The 12,020-nt window shown below is 42.5% G+C and overlaps 1 protein-coding gene across 7 annotated transcripts in view; it reads right to left on the minus strand.

Annotated features, from left to right (window-relative positions):
• Positions 1-12,020, minus strand: part of NDRG4 (NDRG family member 4) — a 336,309-nt gene that overhangs the window by 60,666 nt on the left and 263,623 nt on the right. For all 7 annotated transcript variants that reach the window (XM_033942604.1, XM_033942606.1, XM_033942605.1 and 4 more), the window contains one exon: positions 4,952-4,999. In XM_033942604.1, coding sequence (XP_033798495.1) covers positions 4,952-4,999 — 48 coding nt within the window. The remainder of the gene's footprint in view (positions 1-4,951; positions 5,000-12,020) is intronic.

The raw sequence follows: 12,020 nt of genomic DNA on the forward strand, positions 1-12,020 counted from the left end.
AGAAGAAGAAAGTGCAACCAGAGACTCATGATATCACCAAACAAGGTAGGAAAAATTATTTTATTTTCAATTTAGTGATCAAAATGTGTCTGAATTTATATCTGCTGTCTATATTTTGCACTATGGCCCCCCTTTTACTAAACCACAATAGCAGTTTTTAGCGCAGGGAGCCTATGAGTGTCGAGAGAAGCGCGGGGCATTCAGCGCAGCTCCCTGTGATAAAAACTTCTATTGTGGTTTAGTAAAAAGGGAGGGGGGTATATTTGTCTATTTTTGTATGGTTGTTACTGAGGTGACAGTGCATAGAGTCATCTGCCTTGACCTCTTTGAAAAAAATCCGGAATAGGAATGATAATTAACATTTTCTCTGTATACAGTGTGCCTTGTGCTTTTTTAAAATTTTATTGTTGGTAGATCATTTTGACTTGATCATTTTAAAAGTAGCTCGCAAGCCCAAAAAGTGTAGGCACCCTTGTTATAAACTGTCAAACAGAATTTTTTTTTTTTTTTAATCTGAGATAGCTCAACTCAGTCCTAATTGTTATAGGAAGGCTATTCCAAGTTCTAATGGCTATATAGGTAAATAGAGAGTTAAATATTCATTGTATTTGACCCCTTTGGAGGAAGAAAGAATCAGTTGGAATGTATCATGAATTCTAGATGATGAAAAAGTGATTTGGAAAAAAAAACGGATTAATAGTTCTGAAGTGCTGATGTGTAAAATATGGAACATAACACAGAATAGTTTGAATGCAATTCGAGCATTTACAGGTAACCAGTGAAGTTTATGATAGTACTCTGATATAGCATCACATTTCTTTAGTCTAAAGATCAATTTAACTGCTATGTTCTGAATCATTTTAAGTTTATGCATTAGGGCAGTGTTCTTCAACCACTGGTCTGTGGACTGGTGCCGGTCCACAGAAAATTCCTGCCGGTCCACAGGGCCAGCATGTGCATCAGGCCCAAAACAGTGTTCTTCAACCGCCAGTCCATGGTGCGATCGATGCAGCATTATCTTCGAGCCAGCTCCCTCTTCCTCACTGATTCAGTGCACAAAGCCACGGCAGTGGCTCCTACGCGCATCCTGTGCCTGAACCAGAAGCCTTCTCTCTGACATTGCAACGTCAGAGGGAAGGCTTCCAGATGAGGCACGGGACATGCAAGGAGCTGTTGCCTACAGCTTTGTGCACTGCATCAGTGAGGAAGAGGGAGCCGGCCTGAAGATAATACCTGGGGCGGCATAAAATGGCCAGGCGGGAGCAGGCCAGAAGGTAAGGCATAGCATGGAGGGAGGGAGACAACAAAGGTAGGGGGAATGATTTTATTTTTTAATTTAGTGATTGAATTATGTCAATTTTGAGAAATTACATCTGCTGTCAGTGTCCTTTGTGTAGTTTAATTTTGTGGTTAACCATTATGTGTTGTTAATAAGATTATATTGTGTATCTGTGAAAAATGAATGGAAAAAATAGTGTTACAATTAGTATTATTATGGGGGCGGGGGCGGGGGTGGAGATTGGTTAGAGATGGACGGGGTCTGGCCCATGACTTAGCCCAGTGTTCTTCAACCGCCAGTCCACGGACCGATGCCAGTCCACAGAATAATTCTTTTATTTCTGCCGGTCCATAGGTGTAAAAATGTTGAAAAACACTGCATTAGGGAACAGCTCAAGCAAGCATATAGTGAGTTACAATAGTCTACCTGTGATAAGATCAGCATTTGAACCAAGATAACATTAGTATTTTATAAAGACACAAAGGCACTTATATGTCTTTATAAAATTGCACCTACTTTCCTCCTTAAACCAGGCTTCCTATTAAAAAATTACTCACAATGCTTTCCAGTCCTTCTCTTCTCCAAGGGTTCTTCCCTAACATTTCCCTTCCTTCCTCAACACTTTCAGCTGGAGTTCACCTGGGACAAGAAAATGCTTCAAGGGACAATCTCTTCCCCTCCAAAATTTGCACCCAATCTACTTTTCATCTTCCTATAACACCCCATCAGTAACTCAGAGCATTTTTACAAGACTGTAAAAACCCCTTTTATTTATTCTAGTGGTTATGAGTAATGCAGCTCTTAAGGCCTACAGCAGACGACAGGCATAGCTTCTGCTACATTATTTTAGCCCTTATTAGCTCAGTAGCCATATGAGTGATTTTATAAGGGAGAAATTAGGTCTTACCAGCTAATTTTCTTTTGTTAAGTCGCTCCAGACTAGTGTAGACGTGTAGGTTTATTACGCTCTCTTGCCAGCAGATGGAGCTTGAGGACTATTGGTTTGATGACATCATTCTATATGGGAATCTGTGCAGTCCCCAATCAGTACTTCTATAACCCAGCAAACTCAAACTAAAGATCCCCTTTTAAAAAAACAAGAAGGCAAGGGAATTAAGCCAGATTGGCCCAAACTGATCCAAAATAGCACTTAAAAAAAAATTGCTCACAGTAAACAGAACTGTCCAGCAACTCTGCTCTAGTATCTTAAAAACTATGACTTGAAAGATGTGAATTTCCAGAGCCAGATCCTGGACTAGTCTGGAGGGACTTATGTAAAGAGAAGTGGTCTAGTGACTCTGGGCAAGTCACTTAACCCTCTATTGCTCCAGGTACCACAGTTAGATTGTGAGCCTGCCAGGATAGATAGGGATAAGACCTGATTACTATTTAAAGTATTGTAAACCGCTTTGGGTGAATCTCTTCATGAAAAAGGTAATTATAAATTTCAATAAATAAATAAAATTATCAGGTAAGACTTAATTTCTCCTTACAGACCTGTCAAGAGGCTCTGCATGAACCCAAGCAGTAACTACATAGGAAAGAACCCTGTCATACCAGCAGTCAGCAGCACACTAGCTCCAAAGGCTATATCCTGCCAAGCCTTGAACATCCAACCTATAATGCTGAGCAAAGGAATGTAGAGATGACAAAATGGCTGCTTTACAAATATCCTGCAGTGGAGCCAGACTATCTTAGAGGAAGCTTGTATTCTACTACAGTGGGTTCTGAACCCCTACGGCAATGTACTCCCCCCGACAATGTATGCCAATGTGATAGCTTCTTTAATCCAACAAGCTACTGTGGTTTTCAATGTTGCCTCTCTTCCTAGCCCTTCCAAACAGCATAAAGAGGTTTAGCTTATTTTCTGAACTTCTTTTTTTTTTTCCAATCTTTATTGATATTAAACCTGAAACAGTGCCATACAAATAAAAGAACAATAATTTTTACATACATTGCACTATTAGAAGTACAGGTAACATATATATCATTCAAAATTTTCCAGAATTCCTATATTTAATGGTAACATAACATATAATATATAATATAAAGTGAAAATAATAAAGTTACCCGAATGTAACCATCAATATTTATTTCTCTCCCTCTAACCCACCTCCCCCCATGGATGTGTAAAGGTAAATGTGCAAAAATAAATAAACAAACATTATAATTTCACAAATTTAGTCAATGGGCTCCAAACTTTATTAAATACACTACTAAATCCCCTACATTCTGCATTAGTTCTTTCATATCTGTACATAGTACACAGATTCACCCACCAAAAAGTATAACTTATTCTGTCATGGTTCTTCCAATTACTCGTGATCAATTGAACTGCTACACCTGTCATGATCATAAGACGGTTCTTATATTTATCTAAAGTGGGTTTCACATGTAGAATCGTTCCACATATTATAGCTTCATATGATAGTGGAACATTTGAATCCAAAACCAGATTTATTTGTCCCCAGATTGACTTCCAAAATTTAAATATAAAAGAACAAAAATATAACAGATGATCCAGAGTCCCTATTATCAATATGACAATGCCAGCATCTATTAGACTTAGAACTATCTATTTTATTTAACCGAACTGGGGTCCAAAAAATCCTATGTAACAAAAATAACCACGTTTGTCTCATAGATGCTGACACTGTAATCTCCAAGTCCAAATTTGTGGCCAACGAGACACAGAAATATTTTTAAATGATTTTCTGAACTTCTTAATTCTCTTCAAGTAACACTGCAAGGTCCATCATAATATCTAAGTGATACAGGCCCTGATCCCAAACCATCAATATCTCTTGCTGACTGGCACTGATGGTTTCACTAACAAAATGGGTGATTTCAGTAAATGGCATTCAAAATAAAAAATGGCACTGAAAGGTGCTCTATAAAGGGTGTTCCAGGACTGGTGTTCTTCACAGAAATACATAGTGCCAGGATCTGCAATCAACATTGGACGTGATGAGTTACACCAGTGATCTCAAACTCAAACCCTTTGCAGGGCCACATTTTGGATTTGTAGGTACTTGGAGGGCCTCAGAAAAAATAGTTAATGTCTTATTGAAGAAATGTTTATAAATCTTTCCTTTTGGCTAAATCTTAATAATAATATTGCCATTTATAGCTAAAGAGACATATGATCAAGAAATTGTTATATTTTACTTTTGTGATTATGATAAACATACTGAGGGCCTCAAAATAGTACCTGGCGGGCCGCATGTAGCCCCTGGACCGCGAGTTTGAGATTACTGAGTTACACCAACTGAAACTAAGTGTAAATCTTGGTACGTAAGCTGGGTGCAGATCTGACCTATTCTGTAACACTGCACACATTTTAAGGGAATGCCTCTGACTCACCCTGACTCTCCTCTCATGGCCATGTCTCCTTTGCAGATCTGCACAGAAACACTTAGGCACTCAACTTTGGGCATGTATGTTTTCACGTGGATCTGCTGTTCTGCCCCATTTGGCACCTTGCATCTGTTAAAACGCTTTTCTGCGCCAAAAATTTGGCACAGAAGTTACACCTAACGTTTGGCACTATATATAGAATGCCCCTGTAACTGATCCTTGTTTTCCCTAAAGGACAATTCTGGGCATGCAGTAACCATGGAACTAGGAGCAGTATGGATATACAGTGAAGGTGGCAATTAGGCATTAAGTTACCTTCAAAAAGGTGGTGTTTGTGGGATCCAACTTGGAGTTGCATTCAACCTGAAAATCACAAAAACAAAATCAAAGCTTGTGAAACAGAGAGCAGGAATGGTGGAAGAGAGCCTAGTAGTTAGAACAGTGGGCTGAAAATCGAAAAGCCTAGTTCAAAACTCACTGCTGCTCCTTATGATTTTGGGGAAGTCACATAATGGAAGATTAAGTTTTCACCTTCGATAATCTTTCTGTTAGCCCCTGGAGGATTTAGTACCTTAGATGTTCAATCCCTTCCCTCAATTCGGAAGTTGCAGAAATCCTAACACTTTTCTGAGCACATGCTCCTCTCACTTTAGAGAGAGTTAGAGCCCCCTCCAGTTCAGTCCCAAAGCCAAGCAACATACCTGAACAAATCCATGACAAGGAATGGGGTATTGGGGAAACTCAACAGCAACATAAACAATTTCTGAACTGGTCTGCTCTGCAAAACATGAAAATAAATAATAAACTGGCACAAAGGCAACATAGAAAATCAGTGAGGAACAACGTAGAACTAACCTGCTGTATGCAATGAGAACACACATAAAACAGCCTTCGGCAACATGCATATTCACAGAAGAGTGAACTACCCACAGGATTCATTTACTGGTTGAAAGATCCTCAAGCCTATAAGGAGAATAACCGAGGCAGAAAACAGGTGATCCATACTGAAACCTCCAGGGACTAGTAGAAAGATTATCAAAAGTGAAAACCTAACCTTCTATTCTGTTACGTACTTTCTGGATTCAGTACGCTGGGTGACATCCCAAAGCAATGGCAGCATCTAGGGAGAGAGTTGAGTGGACCTTAAGGCAAACTGGCAGCTGCTTGCTGTGGGTGATATAAGTCACAGAAATGGCCATACAAATCCATCAAGCGATCAAGATCTTAGACACCATCTTATCATGTTAAGGTGGAGCAGTGAGAACAAAGAGATGATCAAACAGCCAAAAATCATTAGTCCTCTCCAAACAGTGGAGCAAGACTCTCTTGATGTCCAACATAAGAATTGCCATACTGGGACACACTGAAGGTCCATCAAGTCCGGTATCCTATTTCCAACAGTAGCCAATCCAGGTCGCAAGCACCTAGATAGATCTTAAGTAGCAAAACAGATTCTATGCTGCTTATCCTAGAAATAAACAGTGGATTTCCCCAAGCCATCTCAATAATGGCCTATGGACTTCTTTTTTAGGAAACTATCCATCCTTTTTTAAACCTCGCTAAGCTAACTGATTTCACCATGTTCTCTGGCAACGAATTCCAGAGTTTAATTACACATTGTGTGAAGAAATATTTCCTTTCTCTTCGAGCCTGTGGAATGAAACACATGCAAACTAACCTCCTGGTTGACATGGAAGGTGGACACCACCTTCGGCAGAAAGGAAGGCACAGTACGGAGAACAATTCCTGTCTCCGTGATTCGGAGAAAGGATTCCCTGCACGAAAGAGCTTGAAGCTTTGAAATACGCTGATCCGAGTCAATGGTGACCAGAAAGACAGTCTTGATTGCCAGATCCAAAATAGTAGCAACCTTTAGTGGCTCAAATGGAGTCAAAGGGAAATGATGATGCAAGGGAGGTCACAAATGAAGCACCCCTCTCAGAAATCTGGTCACATCTCGATGAGCAATAAACAAACTAAAACCCCTGCATGCCCTGAAGCACGAAAGGCCTGCTACCTGAACCTTAAGGGTTCCACTAAACCATTATATAAACCTGCCTGAAGAAAGGCCAGGACCACTAAAATGGGAGCTTGCTCAGGCTCCACCTGGTCCTTAGCACACCACTGTTAGAAAATCTTCCAGGCTTTGGCATAAGAAGCCATAGTTGAGGGTTTCTTGGACTTTAAAAGCATCAAGATGACCACATCTGAATAACAGCGCTTCATGCCATAAGACCAAAGCACTGTGGGTTCTCCATAGGCACCGGACCATGACTAATAAGGCTACAATGAAGAGGGAGTTTGAGCTTCCTGTCCCGCTGAAAACAAATGAAATCTGCATACCACGGGCGATGAGGCCAGTCCAGAGCAACTAGAATTACAATGCTGGGATGCGTCACTATCCGGCGGATGATCCAACCAACCAGAGGCCATGGAGGGAACACATAAAGGAGCTCATGAGCTGGCCAGGGCTGAATCAAGTCCTAAGCTTCTGAGCTCTGTTCTTCGATTGAAGAAGTGCCTGACAGGGTTTGCTGCTAAAGCCATCAAGTCCATCTGGGGCTGACCCCAGCGCTGTACGATCAGACGGAATGCTTTCCATGAGAGGGCCTATTCTCCCAGGTCCAGGACCTGTCAGCTGAGGAAGTCTGCCTGTATGCTGTTGAAACCACCCATGTGCACCGCTAAGAGAAATAGAAGATGTAACTCTACCCAAGGGAGTGCTTCTTGTGCCCCCTTGACGATTTACCTATGCCACTGCCATGGCATTGTCTGAGAACTCTTGCACCACTTTTCCTTCCAGAGTGGGCTGGAGAGTGAGTAACACCAGTCAAATTGCCTGAAGCTCCAGACGATTGATTGGCCAATGGCTGTGACATGGAGTCTGCTGCCCCTGAATGAAGCGGTCCCTGCAGTGAGCACTCCAACCTGACAAGCTGAAATAAGAGTTATCCACTCTGAACTTAAGTGAAAAAAATAAGAAAAAGAAGCAGAGCAGAAGACTTCTGCACAGATTTCTTGCAGAAATTGAAAACTGCAGGGGTCTCTAACTCTCTCTCGAAGGTGGGAGGAGTATGTGCTCAGAAAAGTGTTAGGATTTCTGCAACTCCCGGATTGTGGGAAGGGATTGAACACTTAGCATACTGAATCTGGAAGGGATATAACAGAGAAAATGCCTATTGTTTGAAGTACCAGCCCTGCCACTATGCATCTGCCTTGAGTAGTGGTGCTCTCAATACAGTCCAGAGCCTTTCAGCACAGGCCCACACTCAAACATTGATGTGTCCTGTCCCTCTCTGACAGGAAGTCTAAGTCAGAGCTGTCTGAATATTGGCACTAGAATGAATATCTAATTGTGAAGGCTTTAGAGGAATTGTAAGGCATAAACATCAACCCCATAAAGCAAACCAACATTTCATGTGCTATTGACACAGTATTAATGGACTCTAGATAAAAGATCTACACAGATTACATACAACTATAAAACTTATAAAATACTTCTGAATTTTCAGGAAGAAAAAGAAATCAGGTTAATCAGTAAAAGGAATTCTAAATGTTAGAAATATTTACCGTTGACCTACCTCTAGCCACTAACATAAGGTCTGATTCACCAAAGCCTTTCTCCCATTCTGTGCCTAAGAATCAGGCTTCTACTACTAATGATCATTTCTATAGCCTACTAGACATACGCAGCACTGCACACAGTATATACAGATACCTTCTCTGACCCTGGTGGGCTCACATTCTGTTTTTATACTTGGGGAAATGGAGTGATTTGCCCAGGGTCACAAGAAGCTACGGTGGGAATTAAACCAAGTTCCCTAGAATCATAGTCTGCCGCACTAACCATTAGGCCTCTAGAAAGCTGCCTAATGGTAGATGCATAAAATACAGATGCCTAATAGAGAATGACATGGTGACTATAAACAGTGGGAAAAAAAGTGTTCACCGCGGGTATGGGGACAAGACCATTCACCGCCCCGTAGAGTGGTGAATGGCCTTGTCTCTGCAGTTAAGGGAGGGAACCCGCGTGGTCACCGATCGCACAAAGCCCTCTCCTTCCTTCCTAACAGTCGCCACCGTCTGTCTGATCACTGTCTTCCATCCGAGCATCTCCCTCCCTCCCTCCCCCTTACCCTCATGACGATTTTTAATTTTCTTTCGACAAGCAGCTGGAGCCTTGAAGTCACGTGTAGCTGCCGGAAAATTCTCCTCTGACGCAATCGGAAACAGGAAGTTGTGTCAGAGGAGAGGTTTCCAGCAGCCGCATGCAACATCAAAGCTCCGGCTGCTTGTTGAAAGAAAATTAAAAATCAGCACAAAGGTAAGGGGAGGGAAGGGAGGGAGATGCTCGGACCGCGGTGGGAGGGAGGGAGGGGTCTGCTGGACGGTACTGAAGTAAAGCCAATATTATTTCTATGAAAGAAGATCTATGTTTGAATAGGTTGGTGAAATGGAGTCTGGGTGTGTGTGTGGAGGCAAGGGTGAAGGTGGGCAGAGGTAGGAATTATTAGGCACTGCCTGGACCGTGCAAAGGGTGCTGAAGGGGGTGGAGAGAGGGGGTGGTGGTGTTGGAGAGGAACAGACACTGAAGGGAAATGGGAAAGAGAGAGAGAGGAGAAGACGCTGAAGGAAAGTGGATAGAAAAGAGTGGAACAGACACTGAAGGAAACTGGATGGAAGGAGGGGATAAAGAAAAAAAGGCACATGCTGGATTGGGGCAACAGATATCAGATCTGAGGGGAGAAAAGGAGGAGAGAGATGCTAAAAACCACTTGGGGAAGGAAGGAAAGATGGAAGGGAAGAAGACAGAGATGCCAGACTATGGGGGGGGGGGCTTGAAGTTTTTTGCCTCCTTGGCTATTTTTTCCTCGTAGTCTCTTTTGGCCCCTCTTACTGCCTTATGGCACCTGCTTTGATGCTGTTTGTGTTTTTTCCAGTTTTCGTCCGTTTTTGACCTTTTCCATTTCTTAAACAAAGTGTTTTTGTCTCTGATCGCTTCTTTCACCATTACAGTGAGCCACGCTGGTTCCTTGTTCTTTTTCCTCTTGGATCCCTTGCCGATACGCGGTATATATAGATTTTGCGCCTTGGTCACTGTGTCTTTCTCTATAGTTTTGCAGCCAGAACTTTGATTTATAAAATGACAATTGTAAAGAATATTGCTTCTTTATATACTTTAATAAAATAAGTTCAGTATAAAACTATTCAAGGCTTGTGTGGAAGAAGAGGGAAGAAGATGGGTGCCAGACCAATGGGGAGGGGGGTGGGGAGAGACACAGTAATATAGCATATGGAAGAGGCAGAGAGAAGGCAGACAATGGATGGAAGGAATTGAATGAGGAAAGCAGAAACCAGACAACAAAGGTAGAAAAAAAATTTTCTATTTTTTTTTTTTTTTTGCTTTAGGATAAAGTAGTATATTAGTTGTGTTGATAAACATTTATAAAGAAAGCCCTGCCAGTTGAAGATCTTTTAAGAACATAAGAATTTCCACTGCTGGGTCAGATCAGTGGTTCATCGTGCCTAGCAGTCCGCTCCTGCGGCAATCCCTAGGTCAAAGACCAGTGACCTAACTGAGACCAGCCCTACCTGTGTACGTTTCCGGTTCAACAGGAACTTGTCTAACTTTGTCTTGAATCCCTGGAGGGTGTTTTCCCCTATAACAGCCTCCGGAAGAGCGTTCGAGTTTTCCACCACTCTCTGGGTGAAGAAGAACTTCCTTACGTTTGTACGGAATCTATCCCCTTTTAACTTTAGAGAGTGCCTTCTCGTTCTCCCTACCTTGGAGAGGGTGAACAACCTGTCTTTATCTACTAAGTCCATTCCCTTCAGTATCTTGAATGTTTTGATAATGTCCCCTCTCAGTCTCTTCTTTTCAATAGAGAAGAGGCCCAGTTTCTCTAATCTCTTGCTGTACGGCATCTCCTCCAACCCCTTAACCATTTTAGTCGCTCTTCTCTGGACTCTTTCGAGTAGTACCGTGTCCTTCTTCATGTACGGCGACCAGTGCTGGACGCAATATTCCAGGTGAGGGCGTACCATGGCCCAGTACAGCGGCATGATAATCTTCTCAAATCTGTTCATGATCCCCTTCTTAATCATTCCTAGCATCCTATTCGCCCTTTTCGCCGCTGTGGCGCATTGCATGGGTGGCTTCATCGACCTGTCGACCAGCACTCCAAGTCTCTTTCCTGGGGGGGGGGTCTCTCCAAATAACGCCCCGGACATCCTGTATTCGTGTATAAGATTTTTGTTACCAACATGCATCACCCTACACTTATCCATGTTGAACCTCATTTGCCATGTCACGGCCCATTTCTCAAGCGTGTTTATGTCATGTTGCAGATCTTCGCAATCCTCCTGTGTCTTCACTACTCTGAATAACTTGGTATCATTTGCAAATTTAATCACCTCACTTGTCGTACCAATTTCCATATTGTTTATAAATATGTTGAAGAGCACGGGTCAAAGCACCAAACTCTGCGGCACTCCACTGGTGATGCTTTTCCAGTCTGAGTATTGGCTATTTACCCCAACTCTCTGTTTCCTATCCGCCAACCAGTTTTTAATCCACGTGAGAATTTCACCCTCGATTCCATGGCTCACAACTTTTCAAAGTAGTTGTTCATGCAGAACCTTGTCGAACGCCTTCTGAAAATCCAGATATACAATGTCGACTGGGTCGTCTTTGTCAATCTGCCTGTTTACTCCCTCGAAGAAGTGCAGCAAGTTCGTCAAGCAAGATCTTCCTTTGCTGAAGCCGTGCTGGCTGATTCTCATCAGATCGTGTCCGTCAAGGTGCTCAATGATGCAGTCCTTTATCAGCACCTCTACCATCTTTCCTGGTACCGAGGTCAGACTCACTGGTCTGTAGTTTCCCGGATCACCCCTCGAACCTTTCTTGAAGATCGGCGTAACATTCGCCACCTTCCAGTCTTCCTGAATCCTTCCCAATTTGTTCGACAGATTGGCTATTAGTTGAAGCAGTTCAGCTATAGCCCCTTTCAATTCCTTGATTACCCTCAGATAGATGCCATCCCAGGGATTTATCAGTTTTAAGTCTATCAATCTGCTTGCATACCTCTTCTAGACTGACCGTCAACCCTGTCAGTTTCCCGTCTTTGTTTCCCGCGTATAGGCTGTTGGCTTCCTGTATGTTGTGTATATCCTCTTCGGTAAACAGACGCAAAAAATGTGTTCAGTTTGTTGGCGATGGCTTTGTCCTCCTTTATTCCATGGTTATCCAACGGCCCCACCGCTTCCTTCACGGGCCGTTTCCCCTTAATATATCGAAAGAACGGCTTGAAGTTTTTCGCCTCCTTGGCTATTTTTTCCTCGTAGTCTCTTTTGGCCCCTCTTACCGCCTTATGGCACCTGCTTT

Source organism: Geotrypetes seraphini, chromosome 4 (genome assembly GCF_902459505.1).
Source record: "Geotrypetes seraphini chromosome 4, aGeoSer1.1, whole genome shotgun sequence".
Classification (NCBI taxonomy): domain Eukaryota; kingdom Metazoa; phylum Chordata; class Amphibia; order Gymnophiona; family Dermophiidae; genus Geotrypetes; species Geotrypetes seraphini.